Source organism: Erythrolamprus reginae, chromosome 9 (genome assembly GCF_031021105.1).
Source record: "Erythrolamprus reginae isolate rEryReg1 chromosome 9, rEryReg1.hap1, whole genome shotgun sequence".
Taxonomy (NCBI): Eukaryota; Metazoa; Chordata; class Lepidosauria; order Squamata; family Dipsadidae; genus Erythrolamprus; species Erythrolamprus reginae.
The window spans coordinates 32,418,819-32,445,546 of NC_091958.1; the positions used below are offsets into that span (position 1 = coordinate 32,418,819).

The 26,728-nt window shown below is 47.8% G+C and overlaps 2 protein-coding genes across 12 annotated transcripts in view; one reads left to right on the forward strand and one right to left on the reverse strand.

Moving 5' to 3' along the window:
• GLYR1 (glyoxylate reductase 1 homolog) overlaps positions 1–5,492 on the reverse strand; it is a 54,001-nt gene extending 48,509 nt beyond the window's left edge. The window contains exons 1-2 of one of the 6 annotated variants that reach the window (XM_070760729.1): positions 5,404–5,482; positions 4,525–4,764 (exon numbers count right to left, since the gene is read on the reverse strand). In XM_070760729.1, the coding sequence (XP_070616830.1) occupies positions 4,525–4,764; positions 5,404–5,429 (266 nt within the window). In that variant the 5' untranslated portion in view covers positions 5,430–5,482. Of the gene's footprint in view, positions 1–4,524; positions 4,765–5,403 lie in introns of all 6 variants that reach the window. The other 5 variants (XM_070760727.1, XM_070760725.1, XM_070760724.1 and 2 more) reach the window with 5 other exon arrangements.
• UBN1 (ubinuclein 1) overlaps positions 4,991–26,728 on the forward strand; it is a 90,216-nt gene continuing 68,478 nt past the window's right edge. For 5 of the 6 annotated variants that reach the window (XM_070760718.1, XM_070760721.1, XM_070760722.1 and 2 more), the window contains exons 1-3: positions 4,991–5,234; positions 19,769–20,557; positions 24,829–24,915. In XM_070760718.1, the coding sequence (XP_070616819.1) occupies positions 20,309–20,557; positions 24,829–24,915 (336 nt within the window). In that variant the 5' untranslated portion in view covers positions 4,991–5,234; positions 19,769–20,308. The remainder of the gene's footprint in view (positions 5,235–19,768; positions 20,558–24,828; positions 24,916–26,728) is intronic. The other variant, XM_070760723.1, reaches the window with a different exon arrangement.

A 26,728-nucleotide genomic window follows, 5' to 3' on the forward strand; every position in this document is an offset into this window, starting at 1 on the left:
TGGTCATGTGTGAAAAACAATCATGTCACTTTTTTCAGTGCTGTTGAACAGTCACTAAATGAACTATTGTAAGTTGAGAACAACCTGTACAACAATCTCAGTATTCAGAGATTGATTAGAGCAGTGTTTCCCAACCTTTTTTGAGCCGCGGCACATTACTCATATTTTCAAAATTCTGGGGAACAGAGGGGGGGGGCGGGGGGGGCGCTAAAGAAAAGTTTGGACAAAAAAAAATCTCTTCCTCCATTTCACTCTATTTCTCCCTCCCTCTTTCTCTCCCTTCCTTCCCTTCCTTCTCTCTCTCCATCCCTCTTTCTTTCTTCCTCTCTTTTTTGCTCTCTTTCTCTCTCCCTCCTTCCCCCCTCTCTTTCTCTCGCTCTCTTGCTTTCTCTCTCTCTCATTCTTTCTCCCCTCCTTTTTCTCTCTCTCTCTTTCTCTCTCGTTCACCACGCCGGCAACAGAGAGAAAAAGAAAGTGAGAGAGCCGGAGAGAGTGGAGGGAGAGAGCCGGCGGCTGTTGTCTTTGCCTCCGCCAGCCGGCTCTGCAACTAAGAGGCAGCAGCCATCAGCCCCCTCGCCCTCCCAGACGTCCCCAGCGCTCAGCCACGCGCCGCCTCCCGTTAGCCCGGCTGACTTTTCCCTGCTGCCGTTTTCTCTTCATGGCGCAAAGCCACAGTCCCGGACTCCCGGATCGCTCGCTTCTCCAGCCAGCAAGCCGGCTGCCGGAAAAGCATCGCACTTTTTCAATGCGCGGCGCTTTCCTGGGCAGATGGCTTTGCTGACCGGAGAAGCGAGCGATCCGGGAGTCCGGGACTGTGTGGCTTTGCGCCATGAAGAGAAAACGGCTCGGGCAGCAGGGAAAAGTCGGCCGTTTTCTCTTCATGCCGCAAAGCCACACAGTCCTGGACTCCCAGATTGCTCGCCTCAAGGCAGGAAGCGGCGGCGGAGGACAGGGGGCAGATCGTGCCCCAAGACAGGAGGCGGCGGTGGCGGCGGAGAGGGGGCAGCTTATGGGGAACGGTGCTCGCAGCTGTCCCCCGGCTACTGCCAGATGCCGCTGTTTCCAGCGCTTTCCTGCTGGGCCCCAAAGAAGGAAAGTGGGAAAAAGGAGGCGCGAATAATGAAGCTCTCCTTTTTCCCGCCTTCCTTCTTTGGGGCCCAGCAGGAGAGCGCCGGAAACAGCTGCATCGGGCAGTAGCCGGGGGACAGCTGCGAGTGGGAGCTCCAGGTCCGAGGCACCGGCGGTCCGGCACTGGCAGCGCCCCGCCCAGCTGGAGCTTCCCTAGGCTTCGCGGCACACCTGGCTGTGTCTCGCGGCACACTAGTGTGCCGCGCACACCGGTTGGGAAACGCTGGATTAGAGTGCAGCACTGCAGGCTACTTCAGCTAACTGCTAGCTAACTGTAGTTCAGCAGTTCAAATCTCACCAGTGGCTCAAGGTGGACTCAGCTTTCCATCCTTCCGAGGTGGGTCAAAAAAGCATTATGAAGCAGTATATACTGTAAGTCTAAATACTATTGCTATTCTCTTTATGACCACTGCAAAAAAAAAATCATGCCAACTCACATGCTGACTCACTTTAGAACCATAACAACTTATATAATTGCCCAATTACGGACGCAACTTCAGGACTACCTACACTTAGAACAGTTTAAAATGCTTGTATTTTTCTCCATTTTCAGTGTCTTGCTGTCCCCTTCTCCCTTCCCCAGAAACATATCTACATTACATAAGAGGACTGTAAACTATCACCAGCTACCAAAATCACATCCCTACAGTATGCTAGAGACATTATGGATCTGCAAAGGCTGTAGATGACTTAACCAATATAGCCTTGAATCTTTGCTGAAAAATTTCACTTGCTTACTTAATTTGATATTAGTGGATGCTAGCAGGACAGGTACAGCTATGCTCAATACAGAGTTCAGAATTATCACATCAAAGGAAATTGATAAAAGGTGCCAAAACTTGTTGCCTTCTCTTTTCAAGCCATTAGGAAATTAATATTATCAATATTAAATATTAAATCAATATTTGATCCAATAACGCCAACCCTAAGATGCAAACAGAAGGATGCTTAGCTTTACGCTCCTTTAGTATATTTAGATTATCTTCTAATTGTAATGTTAAACTGCTAGTTCTACCAAGAGTCTCATGTCTGAAGAGGTAGGGAAAAAATAACATTTTAAGTGTAGTCTTTGATCACAATGACACTTACATTTGACAATTCAAATTTACAAAGAGCTTTCAACATCTCTCCAGAAACAACAACAAATTTTTTTTCAGAAATACAATGGGGCTGCTGTATAAACACTTCCATCATCTGAAACATCTAATGACTAACATTTAAGGTTACACTTTCATACTCCCTAACCCCACTCTGTTCATTTGGCAATTGTGGTTTCCTCTGTATATCATAGGTAGCTATCATTAAATGGGGGCATTATACAACGAAGACACAGTTTACTGCCCAACAATAGTACATCTCAATTCACTAACATCACACATTTAAAAGATAGGTTTTACAAGTTCCAAAAATTCTCACCTGGCACATAATGATGGGTCAGCTAGTAGCTGTCAAAGAATTTGACAGCAGAAACATATTCCTTACATAGCCCTTAACCAGCAATATCTTGCAATCATGGAGAATGAAGAACAAATATAAATCTTGCATCCAATTAAGGGATGTTAATTTCAAGAACTTTCACTTTAATCTTCTAATTCCCAATAAGCCCACTTACCAGGAAAAAATGTCTCTCAGTTACTCCCTGTACTATTGTTGTATTAAGAGACATACATCATTAAACTGTTGGTAAAAAAGAACAAGAGTCTGCAAGGTTTACTGGTCCATGGAAACAACCCTATGTCATTTTACATGGAAGCAAATCCATTCAACTCATGGAATTTATTTGAAAGTGGCCTGCATTACAGAATATTTTTATAAAAGGAACACCCACAAAACAAAATCTAGATGAAGGCAATAAGACAGCAAAGAATAGCTCCCAGAGCCTCCATCCATAAATTTAGTTAAAATAAATTATTTCCCTATTAAGCCACTTAGGAACCTTATATAGGAAACTGCAGTATCACTTCAGACCAGCTCCTCCTGATCTTGTTGAATTTCAAATGGGAGATGTCAACTCCCAGAATTCCTCATATGAATCTGGGAACTGAAATCCACACAACTAAAATGTTGGGCGGGGAAAGATTACCAGACATTATCCAATTTTGGCCCACATTCTTACAGAAGCCAAGCTTCTTATCACTTTGTTGTTGCTTGTACGTACACTGAGAATTTCTGCACAGGAGACAAATTCCTTGTGTGTCCAATCACATTAAGGCAATAATGTAATAATCCTCCTGAGACAGTGGTTCTCAACCTGGGGGTTAAACAACCACCTCAGACGGGTTGCCCAAGACCATGGGAAAAGACAAATTTCCCATGGTGTTAGAAACTAAAGCTTCTATTCTGGCGCCTTGGAACATATTTTTACAATGCCACCAATCAGGCGTTGACTGTGTGTGTGGGGGTGTCCCTCTGGCCTTCCGACCAATCGGCTTAAAGCTCTGTTGGGAGAATTGGCGCTAGACTTATGCTTGGTCGTGGCATTAGAAAGGTTGAGAACTACTGTTAAGAAATGTCCAGAAATTAAAGACAGGACCCTTCCCTTGCACCCTACTGCTGCCCTATTGTGCTGAGCAGTCCAACTCCTCCTCCTTTTGCTTCAACATCAACTACTCTATAATTATAAGAATTACAAGAGTACCCTGACCGCATTCTTTCTCTCCACCTAGCAAATCTGTCTTATTATCATATCCTTGGCAAGAGAGCTACAGCTTCAACAGCTAAGAAACAAAAGTGCATCTAAGTTGACCAACAAAGAAGCCGGGCATTCTTCCTTTACATTTCCTAAGGCAGCGAGTAGGTCAAGTGGGGAAGGCTGGATTGCCAGTAAGGCAGGCGCAGTTTCTCTCATCCCCAACCAACTTTCAAAACCGATAATTTGGCTGCCCACGAAGCCCCCCCCCCCCGCAGGGAGACGGAGCTGCCGTTGCTGCTGCTTCCTACGTGATTCCAATGCTTCGCTTGGGCCCAGGCAGCGTTCTTCCCCCCGCCCCGCCTCCCTCCAGGCAGTCCCGGCTTCGAGGCCGGCTGTCACCCGGAGCCCGAGGAGGGTCTCTGCGGAAGGGGCCGGAGGAGAGCCACCGTGGGGGGGGGGGGGGCTGGGCCTCCGCGTCTTCCTCGCTCCAACTCGGGAGGGTCTCCTCCCCCCCCTCAGCCCCTTCTTAGAGGCAGCCCCCCGACGCCGCCAGAAACTCACCACCTCCGTCTCGCAGCTCCGGTCCGAGGCGCCGCTCGGGTCTCCGCGGCGTTATCGGCGGTCCCCCCCCTCCCCCCCCCCCTGTTTTGAAGGCCTCGGCCCACCCCCCGCCCTCCTTCCCTCCTCCGGCCCCGCGGCCCCGCCCGGCTCCTTCTTCTCTCCCCTCAGGCTCGGCGGCGGCCGCCCTCGTCTCCGCAACTCACCACACCAAGTCTCCAAGCCGCAGGTTCACAGGCGGCGTCGCCGTCGCTGCCGCCGCCGCCATCTTCCCAACCCAGCCGGCACCGTCGCTGCGCCTCGGCCGCCACCACACCCTCCTCGCGCCGACCGGCTCCTCGCGACCTCCTCCCCCGGCCCCTCGCTCGCCCGCCGCTTCGTCCGCCTCCGCCTCCGCGGCCGGGTCGCGCGCACCCCGCTCCTCCTTCTCCCTCAGGCAGGGACGGCTAGGAAGAACAGGAAGGGTGGGGGGGAGGCAGAGAGAGAGAGAGAGAGAGAGAGAGAGAGAGAGAGAAGCCCCCCCGATAGGTCGGGCCCCTGCACGTGATGCGGGGCGCGGTGTCCACGGGGCGACCCCACGTGATCCGCCCACGCCGTCCCCGTCCGTTCCCCCCCCTTTCCTTCCCCGCGCGCCTTGAAGGCGGCGTTGGCTCACGTGATACTCCCGCTCGCTTTTTTTTACCCGGCCTCCCTTGCGCGCGCGGGGCTATTTCTGACCACCCCTGGCACGTGGTGCGGGCGCTCCGGAGAGAGAAGGCATCTTGGTGGGGTTAAGCTGGTTGGCATAGTGGGGTGGGGGCGGGGTGACGGGACGCCGCGGGTGGGAAAAGCGACGGTGGCCGGGCGGCCGCAAGAGGAGGAGGACGACAACAACGAGGAGTTGGCCAGGGCGGCTGAGCGTGGGCGGCCCGGGCCGGTGAGCGCAGCGGGCGGTTTGGGGGGGGGGGAAGAGGGAGGGAGTGCGGGAAGGGACAAACCTCCCGGCGCGCGAAAGCGCCTCCCTCGTAACTAGGGGCAACAGGGCCTTGCTCTCCGCCTCGCCAACAGGGGGCCGAAGGGTGTTGTTAATTAGCGGCACCCCTCACCCTGTCGGGGGGCGCTTTCCCTTCATCCCGGCTTCCAGCAACCCCCGAGCGTGTTGTCTCTTCAGTTGCCTCCTCGCTGTCTGGGCCCACTCGCCGCGTGCCAAGGCCGGGACTCCCGACGGGTCGGACTCCGCCCCAAACGAGGTGGGGGACGGGCGAGTGGGGTAGAGTGGGGGGTGAAGAGAGGCAGGAGGCCAGGCCTGACCCGGCCTAGCCTGTCCCGCAAGACGGATCACCAACTCCCCCCCACTGGGCCTTCCAGAGGGGAAGGACTCCCATTCTGAAGCGGCGGGGGGGAGGCGTTCTGTTAATTATTGCTTATCCAGTAATCCCTAAGCAGAAGAAGCTGGTCTTGGGATGGAAAATGGGGTGGGGGAGTATTTTTCCAGGTTGGGCTCCTGCTTGGCTGGCAGCTGTTGGCCCTGGGGGGGGGGGGAGAGTGGCTGTCAGCCAATAGGTGGCTGTATAAGTATTCTAAATAAAATGAATTTGGAGGGGCAGCCCTAGCTGAAAGCTCTTCTGTTGCTACAGGTGAAAGGGGGGGGGGCTTTGAACCAGAACTGAGTGCCAAGAGTTCTTCCCCTCTCCAAAAAAGAGAGAAAAGAATCGGGGTACAGCCGAGATTCTTTGCAGAGCATCTGGAGGGGGAAATGTCTCAAACTCCTTTCGGAAGACTTTGAACCTTCCTTTGGGATGGATGCCCTTCAAATTCAGGAAAGTAATGGCTCTCTTCCTCCTCATGCTTTATCCTTTGAGATCAACCTACTTTAAATGTCCCCAATTTTTAAGGGGGTTTGTCAAAAGAGCTTTCCTTTTGACGGGTTCCTTGGTTTTCTCCTGTTTTGGTGGTTTTCCTGCAGATGTTTCATAACTCAAGTAGAATAGAATAGAATTATTTTATGGGCCAAGTGTGATTGGACACACAAGGAATTTGACTTTGGTGCAGATGCTCTCAGTGTACATAGAAGAAAAGATGCATTTGTCAAGAATCATGAGGTACAACACGTTATAGGGTCAAATAAGCAATCAGGACACAATCAAAAGTAATGAAAATCTTAAGGATACAAGCAACAAGTTACAGTCATAGAATCATAAGTGGGAGATGGGTAGTAGTAATAATAATAATAATAATAATTTATAAGCCGCCCCTCTCCGAAGACTCGAGGCGGCATAGGAATGATGAGAAAAAACTAGTAGTAATAGTCCTGCAGACTTAGTAAATATTGACAGTGTTAGGGGAATTATTGGTTTAGCAGAGTGATGGTGTTAGGGAAAAAATGTTCTTGTGTCTAGTTGTCTTGGTGTGCAGTGGTCTATAGCGATGTTTTGAGGGTAGGAGTTGAAATAGTTTATGTCGAGGATGTGAGAGGGTCAGTAAATATTTTCACTGCCCTCTTTTTGACTCGTGCAGTCTACAGGTCCTCAATGGAAGTCAGATTGGCAGCAATTGTTTTTCCTGTAGTTCTGATTATCCTCTGCGGTCTGTGTCAGTCTTGTTGGGTTACAAAACCAAACCAGACAGTTATAGAGGTGCAGATAACAGACTTAATGATACCTCTATAGCAGTGTTTCCCAACTTTTTTTGAGCCGCGGCACATTATTCATATTTTCAAAATCCTGGGGAACACTGAAAGGGGGGGGGCGGGGGCGGGGGGGCGGGCAAAAGAAAAGTTTGGACAAAAAACCCTCTCTCTTCCTCCCTTTCGCTCTATTTCTCCCTTTCTCTCTTTTCCTTCCTTCCCTTCTTTCTCTCTCTCCATCCCTCTTTCTTTCTTCCTCTCTTTTTTGCTCTCTCTCTCCCTCCTTCCCTTCCTCTATGTCTTTCTCTCTCCCTTGCTCTCTCTCTCTCTCTGTCTCTCTTGCTATCTCTTTCTTGCTTTTTTCTCTCTCTCTTGCTCTCTCTCTCTCACTGTCTTGCTATATGTCTCTTTCTTTCTCTTTGCCTCTCTTGCTATCTCTCTTTCTTTCTCTCTCTTTCTCTCTCTCTGTCTCTCTTGCTATGTCTCTCTTTCTTTCTCTTTCTCTCTCTGTGTCTCTCTTGCTAAGTCTCTCTTTTTCTCTTGCTATGTCTCTCTTTTTCTCTCTCTGCCTCTCTTGCTATGTTTCTCTTTCTCTCTCTCTTTCTCTATCTCTTTCTCTGCCTCTTTCTTGCTCTGTCTCTCTTTCTCTGCCTCTCTTGCTATGTCTCTCTCTCTGTGCCTCTCTTATATGTCTCTCTTTCTTTCTCTCTCGCTCTCAGCTGACTGCAAGCGGGAGCCCTGACGGCGGCAGCTGGACACCGTATATGCCAGGCCCGCAGCGCCAGCATGTACGACGTCCAGCATCATGTCCAACTGCCACCGTCAGGGCTCCCGCTTGCAGTCAGCTGAGAGAGAGAGAGAGAGCACTCCCTCTCGCCGCCACCATCTCCCCGCAACTGCCTGCGGCCGCTGCGGCTGCTGCAGCTGCCCCCCCCCCGCTCCCATCGCCAGTGCCCTCCCGCCGGGCCACAAAGGACACTTGCCGTCGACGCCAGAGAAACTCCAGCTGGGCGGGGCGCTGCCGGTACTTCCGTCCTGGGGCTCCCGCTGGAAGGTGGGAAAAAGGCGCGAAGAATGGAGCTCTCCTTCTTCCTTCCTGCCTTCCTTCTTTGGGGCCCAGCAGGAGAGCGCCGAAAACCGCGGCATCGAGCAGGAGCCGGTTGACAGCTGCGAGCGGGAGCCCCAGGATGGAAGTACCGGCAGCGCCCCACCCAGCTGGAGCTTGGCGGCACACCTGGCCATGTCTCGCGGCACACTAGTGTGCCGCGGCACACCAGTTGGGAAACGCTGCTCTATAGAACTGGATCAGCAGCTTCTTTGGCAGTTTGAGCTTCCTGAACTGGTGCAGAGAGAATGTTCTTTGTGCTTTTTTGATGACGTTTTTGATGTTAGGTGACCATTTTAGGTCTTTAGATATGATAGAACCTAGAAATGTGAAGGTCTCTACTGTTGATACTTGTTGTATTGTAAAAAGTGTTAGGATGAGAGAGTTTCTCCTAAAGCCTACCACCATTTCTACGGTTTTGAGTGTGTTCATTGTTGAAACTAGGCAACATCGTGTCTGTCTACCATTGATGTTTAACACCAAGGAAATGACCAAAGCCCAGGGAGCACCCAGGATTCTTCATTTCAACCCTGAGCTTCAATTGTTCTCCTTTATCGAAGCTTTCCTTTGCATTGGTTATTATTGTCGATATTCATTGCATGAAAGATTGAAATGGAGGCACTCATTGCTGCAACTGCTTTTCGCAATTGTTTGGTGGGATTTTAATATGGTATTGTTTTTCAACTTAACGTGGCCAATAATTGGGGTTTCACAGACACCGAGATCGTTATGAAACACCATTCTAGATGTATCACGTGAGTCATTGTCTTTGTTGTATTAAATGACCCCCTGACCTGTTGGGTCATCGTTCCAGAGGATTTCCTTGTCAGATTCTTCAATGCTTTCAACACTGGCAGAGTTTTTCGTGTACTTGGCTTCACTTGAAAAATTCTTAAAAATTCAGGGAGATATTAAGATATCTTGAAAATAGCCCATGTTAAACTATACTGCTCAAAAAAATAAAGGGAACACTCAAATAACACATGCTATATCTGAATTAATGAAATATTCTCATTGAATACTTTGTTCTGTACAAAGTTGAATGTGCACAACAGCATGTGAAATTGATTGTCAATCAGTGCTGCTTCCTAAGGGGACAGTTTGATTTCACAGAAGTTTGATTTACTTGGAGTTATATTGTGTTGTTTAAGTGTTCCCTTTATTTTTATTTTTTTTATTTTTTTGAGCAGTGTATAGAATTATAGCAGTTTATAAAAGGAAATGTTTTATGACATTTTGTATTATGTCATAAAATGCTTTATGGTCATGTTTGTGTCATGAAATGTTATACAAAATGACAACATTTACAAAATGTTTTTATAAGATTTCAGTTCTACAGGGAACCTTAGATTCCAGATTTTGAATACGTTCTATAAGTCCATTTGAGGTGCCCTGGTTGAAAACATTTTGCCCAATTATATACCATTTCTCCCAATTAAAGGTTACAGACACAAGATTTTTAATATATGATTAGATTGAGGATTTTGAAACCCTTGTTCCATTTGTTTTGAAAAATATTCAGGGACAGAAGCAAGGGCTGTGGTTGTTGATGTGATATTTCTAATTTGGTGTGTGTGGCTCATAATATGTTACCAGTTTTTGCAAAAAGCAAAGCACTGTACAGTACAGTGGTACCTCAAGATACGAACCCCTCGTCTTACGAACAACCCGAGATACGAACCCGGGGTGCTTAAAATTTTCGCCTCTTCTTACGAACTTTTTTCATGTTACGAACCCCAAACCCGAACTTCCGGGTTCGGCGTTCGCCCAGCTGTCACCTTTTAAAACAGCCGGGGGGCTTCCCAGCAGCCTCCCGAAGCCGAACCCGGATGTTCGGGTTTGGCGTTCGGCTTCGGGAGGCTTCTGGGAAGCCCCCCAGCTGTTTTAAAAGGTGACAGCCAGGCGGCGGGGCTTCTCGGTGGTGGTGGCAGGTTGGTAAGATGGAAAACGTTCGGGTTCGGGAGGCCACTTTGGGTTTTTGTCTGGGAGGGAGGGCAGGAGGTCCGGCGCTGGGGGAGGGAGTCAGGAAGGTCCTCCTGCTCCCCCCCCCAGCGAAAAACCACAAAGACGGTCTGCCGCCGCATGACAGGCAGGGCGGAGCAGCCTGGAGCAAAGGGAGTCTGAAACCGCCGGCGGCTTCAGCTTCCCATTGCTCCGCGGGCGGCGGAAGACCGCCTTTGTATTTTTGGCTGGGGGGGGGAGCAGGAGGCGCAGGATCGGGCCGGCGGCGGGCGTGAGGCGAGGCAGCAGGTCTGCATCCTGGGCGGGCGGGCGGCGGGCGAGGAGGCGCGGGCGAGTGAGACGGGGCGGGCAGCGACTGGGGGGGGGCGGCGGTGGCGGCGATGCTGTGTCCGACTCGGGGCTGGTGGCGCCCGACGCAGCGGGCAACATTGTCGGCTGCTCCGGGCCACTCCCGGAAGCGGCCATGGGAGGGCGAGCTGCCTCAGGGAGGAGGAGGATCGGGCGGGACCAGGTGGGGGCTGGAATTTCTCCGCTGGGAAGAAGCGGCGATGGATCCTCCGTCTACCTCTGTCGGCTGCTCCGGGCCACGGGGGCGAGGATGAAAGGGCGGAAGGCGTGCTCGGCTCTGCCGCTCCAGCCCCTTTCGATCGGCGCGGGAGGCAGGAGAGGACCGGGCAACCGGAGAAGCAGCGCCCCTCGCCCCTGTGGCCCGGAGCAGCCGACAGAGGTAGACGGATGATCCATCGCCGCTTCTTCCCAGCGGAGAAATTCCAGCCCCCACCTGGTCCCGCCTGATCCTCCTCCTCCCTGAGGCAGCTCGCCCTCCCATGGCCGCTTCCTCCACCCTCCATCGCAAGCCCTCGCCACCGCAGCCAACGCGCGCTGCGATCTTCAAGCCCGGCTCCTTTCGGCCCAGCATCCCGGGCCAAGCGGCTGCCTTCTCCGTACTGAAGGAGCGGGTCCAGCAGTCACATGTCCAATCCGGTGGAACTGAGCCTAGTGTTAAAAAAGCTTGCCGGATCCGCCCCTTCCCCAGAATTCGCTCAGTTCGCATATCCTGCGGTTGTATTGTGATAGCTCGTTCAACATTCTAACACCTTCCCTTCGATCTTTTCCTTCAAAAATAGTAAGAATTGTTTGTCCTTATTCATTTACTTGCACTAATAGCGCCAGCCGTTTGTGGCTCGGCTTTTTTCCTTGGGAGAAGTTGCGGTTTCGTTTTCCCCCGGCTGTTTTGCCGTTTACGATTCCCGCTGCCGCTTGTGGATTCTTTTAATCCTTTGGCCTGGAGGTTTTGGTGCAAGTATTAATTCATTGATAAAAATCATTATTGTATTATTGTTAAAGGGCTTAAGAATACCTCCTGCGGAGTGAGACGCTTGTTTCTAGTCTCCTGGACTTAGTCGATCGCTTCCCCTTTAAGATTTATATTACGGAGCGATTTTTCGGCGCGAAGGCCTTCGCGCCCTTTTTAAATTTAGGCCTCTCGTGTTGGCCTCCTGCCAGCCGCGTAGGCCTCAGTCCACCGCGTGGATCCCGGAGTGGGCTTTGGGACGCTCAGGCTTAATTCTCCACCGGCTAAGCCTCCAACCAGAGTGCCTTGGTTTACTTTAATTAAAGTTTAGGGAGGCTGGCCACGCTGGATTTGGGGACACGAACTCTGGGTTTGCCCAGATTGACCTCAAGTCTCAGCAGCTCCGAGGCCTCGGAGCAGGATCCATTCCTCTTGGGAAAGCTTGAAATTCTTCTCCCTAATTATTTAGTTTTTTGGCTCAGCCTGGTCTTCTGTTAATTATCAGACTATGGCTACTTTTCCCAAGAGAGGCACAACTAAAGGTCCCAGAGAGGCCAGGCCTACAGGCGATGAGATTACCAGTATCCCCCAGGCCTCGACCTCCTCTTCTTCAGGGGCCCGACCCTCGACCAAGGTCACCAGGGCTGAGAAGAGAAGGGACCTAGCCCTACAAAGAATCCATGACAAATCAGCAAAGCGTTTGAAGGTACAGGCCCAAGTACTCAGTAGTCAAGACCCCCCAGAGGCCTCTAGTCTGCCTCCTTCTGGGGTCCCTGTGTTATCTCTGGATGAGCCAAACCTAGATAGACCCCAACCTAACTTATGGGGAATAGGTCCAGAGGAACCAGATATTATTGAAGATTCCCCCCAGCCAGGATCCTCCCAGGCCTTCAGGGATTCTTCTGCCATTCCTGCTGATATTTCTAGTTTACCTCCTGAATTCCAATCTATATTTTCTGTGTTGTCCAAGGCCATTGATGCTAAATTGTCTACCATCAATGAGCTTCCCTTACCTCCTCCTCCTACTCGTCCCTCCCGCCCCTTGGGTTCTTCCCCAGCGGTTAGAGCTCCTATTCAGGATGATTCAGATTCCTCTCAGGACGAATATGAGGATATGGAGGAGGATGAGGATCCCTTTCAAGGCCTCTCAGATGATGAGGAATCCCAAATAAGGGTGCCTTCTCCAATTACTATTTTTCCTTCTCAATTGTTCAAATCTCTCCTCCTCAAAGCTAGAATTTCTACGGGATTGGCGGCCCAGGAGAAACAGGCCTCCACATCCACTGATCCCCCGGAGGAGAATTTACCTTACTTCACAGAGGAACAGGAGGATAACGAGGTAATTCCTATGCCTAAATTGTTTAAAGATGCCTTACTTAAGCAGTGGGATTTCCCAGCCTCTGGACTTAATCCCTCAACCAAGGACAGAAAATTGTACAAACTTTCCTCTTCCTATGAGGAGCTCCTATCCTTTCCTAAGCCGGATGAGCCTGTCAAGATCCTTCACTCGGCGGCTGCTGTGCCAGGCGAAGCAGAGGAAGTCCTCCGCCCAGAGGACAAGCGGATTGAACAAATGCTCAAAAGAGGATTCACCGCAGATTCCTGGGCCATTAAAAGTTCTGCAGCGGCTTCCTTTTTCTCCAGAGCCATGCTGCTGTGGCTTCGCCAACTTCAACAGCATATTCCTCCCGATGACTTGAGAGGTCAAGACTTCAACAAGGTCTTTGCAGCTGCCCAGTACGTGGCTGATGCCACTTTACAATCCACTAGATTTTCTGCTAAGTCTATTGCAGCCTCTACAACGGCAAGAAGACTCCTATGGATTCGCCCTTGGCAAGCGGGAGTTCGCCAGAAGTGGCAGTTATCCCTGGGACCCTTAAAGCGCGACCTTCTTTTCGGTGATCTTCTGGATCCACTCCTCACGGAAACCACGGACAAGAAGAAAGTTTTGGGTCCCACCACCAAAAAGGCTACCAAAACGCAGTCCTTTCGTCGCCCAGGGCGTCAACAAGATCAAGCGGCTTCCTATCAAAGATCTCCAGGTCAGTATTCCCCCCGCTTTCGTTCCCAAGGTAGGAACTCCAGGGGCAGAGGTTTTCGTTTCCAAAGGGGAGCGTCCTCTAACAGGGCTTCAAAGAAACCTAGATGGTAAAATTTCCTCTATTCCCATAGGTGGTCGCCTGGCCCATTTCGCCTCTAATTGGCGTCTCTCCTCCAAGGACCCCTGGGTCATTGACACTGTTCAAACAGGTCTTCTTTTAGAATTTATTTCTCCCCCCCCGAAACGGTTTATTTCTTGCCCTTCTCCCAGGTCCTCCTCAAACTGTAACCGTATGGAGGAGGCCATTTCCCACTTATTGTCCATCAGAGCCATTCAACCGGTTCCCTCCGGTCAGAAGGGTCTAGGTTTTTATTCCATCCTATTTATGGTTCCAAATTCCTCCGGAGGTTGGAGAGCTATATTGGATTTAAAGAAGCTGAACCTATTCATCAAATATAGGAAGTTTAAGATGCACTCCTTATCATCTATTTTGGCCGCCATCCACACAGGAGATTTCATGGTCTCTTTAGACCTCACTGAGGCCTACCTCCACATTCCTATAGCCAAATGCCACAGAAAATTTTTACGTTTCTCCTTTCAAGGCAGGCATTTCCAGTATAGGGCAATGCCATTTGGCCTTTCCTCGGCCCCTCGGGTCTTTACAAAGCTCTTGGGGTCCCTGGCGGCCTATATCCGGGCGTCTCCCATTCACATTTTATGTTATCTTGATGATATTTTGATTCATGGGAACTCCCTAGAGAAAGTGAAATCAGACCTTTCTATCACCATGTCAGTCCTTCAGGACCATGGATTTTCCATCAACTTTGATAAAAGTCATCTCCAACCTTCCACATCCATTTTACACCTGGGGTCCATTATTAATTCAGAATCCTCCCAGGTTTTTCTCTCTCCCGAGAGAAAATTCAGTATAGGGGAGTTAATTTCTTGCATTTTATCTAAACCTTCAGTATCCATAGTAACCCTGTCTTCCCTTTTGGGGAAGATGGTGTCATGCATAGGCATCATTCCCTGGGCTCGCCTTCATGCTAGGGAACTTCAGTGGCTCCTATTACCCTTTCAGAGATCGGGGCACAGCAACTCAAATCGTCGCATTGTCATCCCACCAATGGTTCGCAGATCCTTCAAGTGGTGGAAGTCTCCGGCCATGGACAAAGGATCCCCGTTCAGGTGCCCGGATCAATTTGTCATCACCACAGATGCCAGTCTATCGGGATGGGGAGCCCACGCCCAGGGGATGATAGCTCAGGGCACGTGGTCCCCGGAGGAAGCTTCCAAGCCAATCAATTGGCTAGAGTTAAGAGCCGTTTCCCTGGCTCTGAAGCATTTTTCTCCTCGCATTCCCAACCGGCACGTTCTCATTCTCACCGACAACATTGCCACGAAAAGCCATATCTGCAGACGGGGGCACGAGATCCAAGGCTCTCATGAGGGAGGCCCTCAAGTTAGGCCTTTGGGCGGAAAAACATCTTCGGTCGCTCCTAGCCGACCACATCTCGGGGAGCCTCAACGTCCAGGCGGATTGGCTATCTCGAGCAACGATAGACCCAGGAGAGTGGAACCTCCATCAAGACCTGTTCCATCAAATCAGCCTCAGATTTGGTCTACCAATCCTGGATCTCTTCGCGACCAACGCGAACGCCCAACTCCCTCGCTTCTTTTCCAGATTTCCATCCCCGGGAGCGGAAGCAATCAATGCCCTCCGGAGCCCATGGCCTCCAGGCCTACTTTACGCATTCCCTCCAATTCCAATTCTCCCGGACGTGATTCACAAGGTCCTCACCGAGAGGGCCCGAGTAATCTTAATCGCCCCTCATTGGCCCCGCCGGCCCTGGTTCGCGGATCTCCAACAGTTGTCCGTCCAGGACCCTTGGCGACTCCCCGTTTCGGCGGATATGCTGCGGCAGGGGGCCTCATTCCATCCAGACCCGGAGTGGTTCCACCTCACCGCCTGGCTGTTATCAGGAGAGACTTAGAACTCCGTGGTCACGACCCCGATACAGTGGAGGTCATTTTGAAAGCCAGGAGGGGTTCGACCAATCGAATCTACGACCACACGTGGTCCAAGTTTCACCAGTGGTGTCTACAGGAAGGCCTCTCTCCCCTGTGCATTCCCATACACAGAATCATTTCCTTCCTTATGCAAGGTTTCCATAAAGGACTTTCCACCAGCACCCTCCGGCGTCATCTGGCAGCCATTTCATCTGTCCTAGGGGGCCCCCGCAGACAGCCTCTCCGATCCTTCCCAGCAGTTCAGGAATTCCTCAAGGGCATAGCCAACCTCAGACCTTCCAAGGTCCACAGGTATCCATCCTGGGATTTGCCACGGGTTCTCCATTCCCTCACGCAGGCACCATACGAACCCTTAAAATCGGCGTCCCTCAGGTACCTATCCTTTAAAGTAGCATTCCTGGTGGCTATTACCTCTGCCCGACGCATTTCGGAGCTGGCTGCCCTCTCAATCAGGCAGGACCTTTGTCAATTCCATCAAGACAAGGTAGTCTTGCGACTGGACCCCACCTTCTTACCCAAGGTCAGTTCCATGTTCCACAGATCTCAGGATATTGTTCTACCTTCCTTCTGCCTCCAACGAGACCATCCTTTGGCAATTAGATGGCACACCCTGGATCTCATTAGAGCGCTGAGAATCTATATCCAACGCACAGGACCCTTTCGGAGGTCAGAAGCGCTTTTCATAGCCTATCACCCCAGAGTCATGGGTGCCAAAGTGTCTTCAACAGTAATAGGCCGTTGGATCAGAGGGACTATATCTAAGGCCTATGAGTCGGCCTCCCTCTCAGTTCCAAGGAACATCACAGTGCATTCCACCAGGAGCGCAGCCACCTCGGCCGCTTGGGCGACTCAAGCCCCGTTGGAGGAGGTCTGCAAAGCAGCCACTTGGGCCTCGCCAAATTCCTTCATCAGGCACTACAAGATTGATTCTTACGCTTCAGCGGACGCTGCCTTCGGCAGAAGGGTACTCCAATCCGTTATCTCACACGATAGCAATTTAATCCCACCCTAGGGACCATCTATTGGGTATGTCCCATGTGACTGCTGGACCCGCTCCTTCAGTACGGAGAATAGGCGTTGATTGCTTACCTGAACGCCTCTTCTCGTACGGTGAGCGGGTACAGCAGTCACTTCCCGCCCTTGTATGTGTCTTCTTTACCTTTCTATAACCTTTCTTCCTCTAACTATAAGAGTTGAACACTACAGAGCTTCACAGCTGAGCCTAGTCTATGGATTCGCGAATTCTGGGGAAGGGGCGGATCCGGCAAGCTTTTTTAACACTAGGCTCAGTTCCACCGGATTGGACATGTGACTGCTGTACCCGCTCACCGTACGAGAAGAGGCGTTCAGGTAAGCAATCAACGCCTATTCCGTTACTGAGCCTTGCTCGCCCGGAAGATCGTAGCGCGCGTTGGCTGCGGCGGCGAGGGAAGCCAAGCCGGCAGCAACATCGCTGCTGCCGCAGCCAACACACACTACGATCTTCCGGGCGAGCCAGGCTCAGTGACGGAAGGCAGCCGCTTGGCCCGGGATGCTGGGCCGAAAGGAGCCGGGCTTGATCCGCTGAGCCTGGCTGGCCCGGAAGATGGCAGCGCCTGTTGCCTGCGCCGGCGAGGGAAGCCAAGCCGGCCATGCTCAGCGGATCAAGCCCGGCTCCTTTCGGCCCAGCATCCCGGGCCAAGCGGCTGCCTTCCGTCACTGAGCCTGGCTCGCCCGGAAGATCGTAGTGTGTGTTGACGGGACCCGGAGAAGATCCACTCTGTGGGACCTAACTGGTCGCTGGGATTCGTGCAGCAGAAGGCGGTCCCTGAGGTAATCTGGTTGCTAGCAATTATGACCAAAGTTCAATAATCTTTTCAAGAGCCATCTCAAATATGTTGTCTGTCAGTGGCTGCCTGCATTTCAAAAAGGAGTACAATATTCTTTAAATCCACTCTAGCCACTATCAAGGGTCAAAGAACAAGCCTGAAATCATTCAGTAAATATAGCTGAACTGTATAATGTTTTGTTATATTACACTAGCTTTTAAACACGGCTTAAGTTTTGTCCTTAGAGAGTTCTTGTTTTGAAGCAAGTGCCCCCAAGGATGTGATTGAGAATCAGTGTATTTTCCTTGGCTTGTTTGTCTCTATGCATCTCCTTTGGTGGGTTTTAAAAAAATGTAAACACTGCCTGTTGCTCAGAAGAAATCTCTCCACGTACAAATATTTTATATGTACACAGTTTTGCAGCTGAGTCAGAACAATCTGACTTGTCAAAGGTTTGGAAGTATTTTGACTCTGGCAGTTTTCCCTTTAGCAAAAATTAAACATTCTACTCATTAGTTTTACTGGCAACAAGGCACTACTCAGGTCCTAAAATTAAAGAATTTTTCTTTAAATGGCAGTGGCCAGTTTAGCATTTTGTATTCATAAGGTGTTGATTCCTGAGGTTAAGTCATCTTTCTCACCTCACGTTTGGACTCTCAAAATTACCCACATTGACTGGCAAATCTTTTGGTTTTCAGGGTAAGATGTTGGATTTCTTCTGGAAAAAAATAGAAGTGTCTCAGAGGGACAATAGACCCATTTTTATCTTTCAAATCCCTCCCCCTCTCAGTGCTTACAAACCAATCCAAAGTTGTATTATCAAATTTGATTGGTGGACCTCTTCCGTATCTAAATCAAACTTTAAACTGTCAAAATGAGGCCAGCTTCTTGGCTTTGTCGTTGGACAAATATAAGTCATTATTGGTACATGTTTCTGGTGGTAGCTGAGATTCATGTAGATGGGCCGAACTCTGCATCTCTCCACATTCATGTAGCATGTTATCTGCTAGGGGCCTCCACTTAAATATGTTGATTTTACACTTAGGGACTCTACCTCTCAACCTATTCAGGGTCCTCCAAGTAGTCTAGGGGAGGCCATATCCCCCTTTATTTTTATTCCTTGCTCAGTGGTTTCCTTCCTCCAACTTTTAATTCAATTTTGTTCAAAATTCATTTGACTGATTTGGCACCTAATTTTATCTGCATAAATTGTGGTCATAGATGGGCTTTAGTAGACTTTCACCCTGGAAGCTCTGGGGCACTTTGGGTCAGCTATGCTTTTTGACCCCAGCCTCCTTTCCAAGGTTTTTGTTTTGGACGAAAATTGGAGGAAGGTATTCCATGTGCATAGGGTACACGTGAGCTCATGAAATCTTAACAGTGGACTAGGATTGTTTCTCAGAAGCTTCCTGTTTTTTAAATTGAAAACAGAAAAAGACAAAAAAAGATGGCATGGCTCCCATCTGTGATCTTGTTACTCTGCTCTGATATCATCTACAGTCCTACATTTGCTCACCTGAGTTGTACACCCTGATTCCTCAGAAACTCTGCCCCTTTCTGGTCTAAAACACAAGTTGTTAAAGAGCTACGAAAGCCAGATTTATCCATCCACCATTAGATGCACTAAGCCAAAGCTCAGCAAAGCTGCATTGCAACTGCAGGTGAATCTGACCTGTTATTCTGACATACTAATTGGTTGGTTGTTGCTGACAATACAGATAACTAGGAACCATTGTGTTGCATCACAGTCAACGCAAAGTGCTCCTCCATTGCAATCAGCATTGTGGTATTTCAGTGATCAGATAGCAATGGTGGGTGTAACTGGCTGTTCAATCTCCTGCAATTTGCAAGCTAGTTGAGAACAAAGCTGAGCTGTGCTGCTTATCATGCCAATCTGATATTCCTTGACTGGTGATAGGGTGGCAGCAATGGAGCCAGTTCCTAAACATAGGAGCCAGTGGCTAGAATGCAGAATTGCAGGCTAACTCCCTGTTCACTGCCAGGAGATCGATCCTGACTGACTCAAGATTGACTCAGCCTTCCATCTTTCCGAAGTGGGTAAAACGAGGACCCAGATTGTTCAGGACAATATGCTGACATTTGTAAACTGCTTAGAGAGTGCTGTCAATCACTGTACAGTGGTATATAAGTCTAGGGGTTATTGCTAAGTGCTATTTACCAGCACACCTCTGGTAAATAGAGACACACTCCAGATTGGAAGAACTAAATTGGTACACTGGTTGGCCATTTCTTCCCAATATGTATTGTTTGTATGTGTATGTATGTGTGTGTGTTCTAATGAATGAAATCATTTGTTGTTCCTTTGACCCACCCATCCATTCTATCTATCACATTTATTGTTATCCCAAAAGAGGTTTTACCTGTACAGAGATCAGTTTTACAAAGCATTCGATACAGTATTGTGTGGTGAATTATTTTACTGAGCTTCCTCCATCCTCTCTTACTGTACAGTTTCCGTATAGCCTCATTCGAGCTGAAACATGTTGGTAGGCGAAAGCAGAGAGATCTATTTCCTGTGCACCCTTTGGGGAGAGGGATGTGTTGGGTCATGCGCTGAAACTTTTCTCATCCCCCCCCCTCTAGAACAAGTAGAAAGAAACCTGTGGAGAAGGAAGTTATCAGGGACGCTGCCTACTGGCCATTGGACTGGATGAATCGGCAGCAACAGACCTGGATTCTGGTTTGCCTGAAAACTGGAGCTCATGTGTTCAGTGTCCTTTGATTATGTCAGCCTGTTGGGTGGGAAACCCTCTAATGCACAGTACTGCAACCCAGGCTAACTTTTACAGCCACATTGGAAATTGTATAAAAGTTGCTCCATACAGAAAATTATTTCTGTCTGTTTGCCTTTGCTCGCTGCTTGAAACACAGCTGGACTGCATAGTGACCATCACGCCAAGGACTGGAAGTTAACCCCCAAAAGGTGTTGCTATGGGATGATTCTTCATTTAGGATAAAAACAGAGACTCTTACTTTCAAAGTTGTAATCTAAGATCTGCACTGACTTTGGCCTTCAATGATTAGCTTTGAGCGCGTGCTAACCGTGAATGCTCCTGTACATATACCTGTGGCCTAAAGCGATGGAAACCATGCCTTGAGAGTAGCTGCAACAAACGCATAGCCATGACGGAACCCCACCGGGTCCAACTCACCTCCTTATCAGGCCCACTGGGTACCAGTTTGCTGAAAAAACCTCGGTGGGAGGATGTCGCCAACCCAGAGCCCCCTCCAGAATCTGAGCCTGCAGCTGCAGCTGTACGCATCGCCCTCTCCCTTTTTGAGCCCGATCACAAGCGCTGCCCAGAATTCTTTTACCCGGAACTGCTGAAGATGACACGAGGCAAAGTGAAAAGCAGTTCTGTGGGAGAAAAGGTAAGCAGGCCTTTTAATTTATTTTTTTTAATTTGGGCATCTTTAATAGTTTAGTTGCAGTCCCTACAGTCATGTAAGTGTGCATGTTGCCAAACTCTCAGAAACTCTGGGCGGCTGACAACAATGAAATGAAAAGATGGCCAGCCCAGCAAAATCAGTGGTCTGCAAAGGCTGGGGTGAAAAATGGGTTGAAGCCCAGCAGGTTGTGGAAATTTTGAGTAGTTTGGAAAACCGGCAAATACCCCCTCTGGCTGGCCCCAGAATGGGGAGAGGGTGGAGATTTTGCAATTTCCTTCCCCCAGGAGTGGGGAGGGAATGGGGATTTTGCAGTATCCTTCCTCTGCCACACCCACCAAGCCACGCCCAAAGAATCTGTAGTAAAAAAAAATGGATTTCATCACTGGTGAAAAGCCATGAGAAAATTCAACAGACTGACTGACATTTGGGACCGGGGTAAGAGTGGTAAGGGAAGAATAGGTCTGTTGCAAACAAAGAACCTTGATTTTATTTTAAAGAAATATAAACCAATATAAATTACTAAGAAGTAAGCAAAAGGTGGCAGAGAGAAAGCTAAAAGGGGGGGGGGGGAGTTAAAAACAAAACAAAAAAAATCAAGAAGTTGCTGCCAATCTTTACAGCGGTTAAAAGTACAATTATAGTTTGTCATTTGTTAAGACTGTGAGTAAAGGTAATAACGTTGATGTGGTGGTGCATCTTGGCACAAATGATTTGTCCCAGAGAAATGTTAATGTAGTAAAAAGAGATTTTCAATGTCTAAGTGTGGAGCTGGGTAAAATAACTGATTCAGTGACTTTCTCAGAGGTGTTACCGGTTTGTGGCCAAGAGGATAAAACAACGTGTATCAGAGAGTTTAATGTGTGGTTAAGGCAGTGGTGTAAAGCTGAAGGTTTTGGCTATGTAAGTCATGATGTCAGTAGGTGGTCTAATAGGGAGTTGTTTAAGAGGGATGGTTTGCATCCATCATACAGAGGTACCCAGGTGCTCGGTGAGGAATTCAGAACTTTTTTGGACAGGCATTTAAACTAGGTAAAGGGGACAGAGATGTAACTGATGTGGGTGATTTCTGTCCCCGACCAATGAGGATAAAGCAGTTTTTGGAAGCTTATGAAAAGGGAGCTGCAAATAATATAGATGTAGTTGTTGATGATAAGGGGCAAACTAATAACGAAAATAAATAATGTTCTTCGGGTAATGTGCACAAATGCTCGAAGCTTGAGCAACAAGCTCTGTGAATTAATGGCCATAATATCTAGAGATAATTTGGACCTGGTTGCCATAACTGAGACATGGTTTAAGGATTCTAATGAATGGGAAATATCCATACCAGGATATACACTGTATAGGAAGGATAGAATAGAGAGAAGGGGAGGTGGAGTAGCCATTTATATTAAAGAAAGTCTAAAAACAACACTAATTCAAAATACGTGTCAAGATCTAGAGACTCTCTGGATTTGCATGCAAAATAAAGAAGGTTCTGTCATTAGAATTGGGGTGATCTATAGGCCTCCAGGGCAATCCGAGGAATATGACAACAAGATGGTGGATGAAATTACCCAAATGGCAGTAAAGGGAGATATTGTGGTTATGGGTGATTTCAACATGCCTGATGTTGACTGGAATATCCCCAGTGCCCTTACATGCAAAAGTAAGAATATAGTAGAGGCCTTTACAGGAGCAGCTCTGGCACAGCTGGTTAAGACACCAACTAGAGGGGAGAATATTCTAGATTTAGTTTTTATGAATGGGAATTGGGTTTCAGATGTCAAGGTGGGAGAAAATTTAGGTTGCAGTGACCATCTATGTTTGTGGTTTGATGTAAAAACTCATTGTGAGCAATCCTATAATGCAACCAAAGTATTGGATTTCAGAAAAACAAATTTTAATGCAATGGGAGAATATTTAGATAATGAATTAAAGGGGAGGGATAAAATGGCAGGAGCGAGCATCCAGTGGACTGTATTAAAAAAGGCCATCTTAAAAGCCACTGGACTGTATGTAAGACAAATAACTAAAGGTAAAAGGAAGAAGAAACCGCTATGGTTTAGCAATGATGTAAGGGCTATAGTCAATGAAAAAAGGCTGCCTATAGGAGGTATAAAGAGTCTGGAAGTATAGCTGATAGGGAGTGTATAAAATGAGACAGAAGGAGGCGAAACAGATAATATATGATGCTAAAGCCTCAAAAGAGGAAGAAATTGCCAAATCTGTAAAGAAGGGGGATAAAACCTTCTTCAGATATATTAATGATAAGAAGAAGAAAAACTGCGGCATCACGAAGCTTAGTACCGGGAATAATACATGCATTAATGGGAATAAGGAGATCGCTGACCATTTCAATAGCTACTTCTGTTCAGTTTTCTCAAAAGACACCTTACAAAATAATACTATAGAGGGATATAGCATTGCTTCCAACTGTACGGATTCAGCTCCAGTGATCTTAGAAGCCGATGTCTTAGAAGAACTTGAACGATTAAAGATAAATAAGGCAATGGGTCCAGATGGCATCCACCCCAGAGTTCTTAAAGAACTCAGATCTGTCATTACTACCCCCCTGACTGATTTGTTTAACCAATCGTTGTTAACAGGAGAAGTTCCTGAGGATTGGAGAATGGCCAGTGTTGTGCCTATTCACAAGAAGGGCAGTAGAGAAGAAGCTGGTAACTACAGGCCAGTTAGCTTGACATCAGTTGTAGTTAAAATGATGGAGACTCTACTCAAAAAGAGGATAAATCAGCACCTAAAAAACAATAACTTATTGGACCCAAATCAGCATGGCTTTACTGAAGGCAAATCATGTCAGACTAATCTCATTGATTTCTTTGACTATGTCACAAAGGTGTTGGATGAAGGTGGTGCCGTGGATATTGCCTACCTGGACTTCAGCAAAGCCTTTGATACGGTTCCACATAAAGAGCTGATAGATAAATTAGTGAAGATTGGACTTAATCCCTGGATAGTTCAATGGATTTGCAGCTGGCTGAAGCGTAGACATCAGAGAGTTATTGTTAATGGTGAGTATTCTGAGCAGAGTCAGGTTACAAGCGGTGTGCCACAAGGGTCTGTTCTGGGTCCTATTCTTTTTAATATATTTGTGAGTGACATAGGGAAAGGTTTGGTAGGGAAGGTTTGCCTATTTGCCGATGACTCTAAAGTGTGCAATAGGGTTGATATTCCTGGAGGCGTCTGTAATATGGTAAATGATTTAGCTTTACTAGATAAATGGTCTAAGCAATGGAAACTGCAGTTTAATGTTTCCAAATGTAAAATAATGCACTTGGGGAAAAGGAATCCTCAATCTGAGTATTGTATTGGCAGTTCTGTGTTGGCAAATACTTCAAAAGAAAAGGATTTAGGGGTAGTGATTTCTGACAGTCTCAAAATGGGTGAACAGTGCAGTCAGGCGGTAGGGAAAGCAAGTAGGATGCTTGGCTGCATAGCTAGAGGTATAACAAGCAGGAAGAGGGAGATTATGATCCCACTATATAGAATGCTGGTGAGACCACATTTGGAATACTGTGTTCAGTTCTGGAGACCTCACCTACAAAAAGATATTAACAAAATTGAACGGGTCCAAAGACGGGCTACAAGAATGGTGGAAGGTCTTAAGCATAAAACGTATCAGGAAAGACTTAATTAACTCAATCTGTATAGTCTGGAGGACAGAAGGAAAAGGGGGGACATGATCGAAACATTTAAATATATTAAAGGGTTAAATAAGGTCCAGGAGGGAAGTGTTTTTAATAGGAAAGTGAATACAAGAACAAGGGGACACAATCTGAAGTTAGTTGGGGGAAAGACCAAAAGCAACATGAGAAAATATTATTTTACTGAAAGAGTAGTAGATCCTTGGAACAAACTTCCAGCAGACGTGGTAGATAAATCCACAGTAACTGAATTTAAACATGCCTGGGATAAACATATATCCATCCTAAGATAAAATACAGAAAATAGTATAAGGGCAGACTAGATGGACCATGAGGTCTTTTTCTGCCGTCAGACTTCTATGTTTCTATGTTTCTATTTGCAGGCAGTCCTTGTCTTGTAACATTTCATTTAGTGACCTAAGTAACAACGACACTGGAAAATAAAAACCATCTTTCACAGTTATGGCTGTGGTCAGGTGATCAAAATTCTTCATCTTGGCAACTTGGCAACTGACTTCTATTTATGGTGGTTGCAGTGAGACCTCTCCGTTAAACCATGTGACATGCTCACTTTCCTCTTTTTTTTTCATTCCCCTTTTCCTACAGAAAAAAGACTTCGCTGATCCCTTCAATGATGAAGAAAAGGAGAAACACAAAGCAGAAGCCCATACCAGGAAGTTTGAAGAGAAATATGTACGCTTCTCTGTCCCATCTACGTTCCAGTTAAATCTGGGTTGTAGTATTCTCCATAAAAGTTCTCTCAAAAACATACAGCCTACGTTTCATTCCAGGCTTCCTGTATTGGAAGTGTAAACTGAGTGGACCATGGTAGGTCCACTCTGTTTAACAATTTATTTTGGGGGACAGATTTCCAGTCTGGAATATTTTCCTTTCCGTGTTTATATTTAAAATCCATAGACAAAATTGCTCCATCTGAAGACTCATTTTCTAAAACAGGTCTTCAAACTTGGCATCTTTAAGACTTGTGCACTTCAACTCCCAGAATTCCCAGAAAATTGTGGGAGTTGAAGTCCACAAGTTTTAAAGTTGCCAAGTTTGAGGACCCCTGTTCTAAAATATTAGAGAGGCCTTTACAAGCTTTCTTTAATTTTTCTAAAACTTGGTGTGATTGTTAGCAATGTTCCCTCTATTTTTTTTCTGGTCTGGGCGGAAAAGTATAGTGTCTGAGCGGCAGTCCCTTTGGGACTGGGCGGCATAAAAGTCAAAATAAATAAATAAATAAATTTTCATGCCTGAGCACTTGATTTTTTTCCACAAATGTCACCCAAGACAACTTATTGCGTAATTATTTGGGGCTCGGAATAAGGTCCCTTCCCATTATGTTATTCTGTTATTTTATTTATTTATTTATTATTAGAGTTGAAAGGGACCTTACAGGTCATCAAGTTCAACCCCCTGCCTGAGCAGGAAATCCTACATCACCCCAGCCAAATGGCAGTCCAATCTCCTCTTGAAAGTGTCCAAAGTTGGGGAGTCCACAACCTCCGCTGGCAGGCCGTTCCACTGGTTGATCGCTCTCACTGTCAGGAAATTCTTTCTTATCTCCAGGTTGAATCTTTCCTTGGTCAGTTTCCAACCGTTGTTCCTCGTCCGGCCCTCTAGTGCCCTGGAAAACAGTGTGTCCCCCTCCTCTCTGGGGCAACCCCTCAAGTACCTGTATACAGCTATCATGTCCCCCCAGCCCTTCTTTTTACTAGACTATCCATGCCCAGTTCCAGCAACCTTTCCTCGTATGACTTGGTCTCTAGTCCCTTTATCATTTTAGTTGCTCTTTTCTGCACCCCCCTAGAGTCTCTATATCTTTTTTGAAGTGTGGTGACCAGAACTGGATGCAATACTCCAGGTGCGGTCTCACCAGGGCCTTATAGAGTGGTATTATTATCTCTCTGGTCTTGGAGTGTATCCCCCTGTTCATGCAGCTTAGGATTGTGTTGGCTTTTTTAGCCGCTGCTGCACATTGCTGGCCCATGTTTAGCTGGTTATCCACTAAGACTTCAAGATCCCTTTCACAGTCACTCATGGTGAGTGTGGTTTCGCCTAATTTGTATGCATGTTTTGGGTTTTTTTTGCCTAGGTGCAGGATTTTACTCTTCTCTACATTGAACTTCATTTTATTAGTTTCAGCCCACTGTACAAGTCTGTCTAGATCTTTTTGAATTCTGTGTCTATCCTCTGGGGTGTTGGCCACTCCTGCCAGCTTGGTGTCATCTGCGAATTTAATTAATTCCCCCTCTATTCCCTCATCTAGGTCGTTGATAAATATGTTGAAGAATACTGGGCCAAGGACTGATCCCTGTGGTACCCTGCTGCCTACCTCTTTCCATGTGGATTTAGACCCGTTGAGGGCTACTCGTTGGGTGCGATTGGTCAGCCAGTTTTCAATCCATCTTGTTGTGTTACTGTCGATCCCAGTCTTCTTTACTTTGGAGAGTAGAAGGTTGTGGTCCACCTTGTCAAATGCTTTGCTAAAGTCTAAGTATATTAT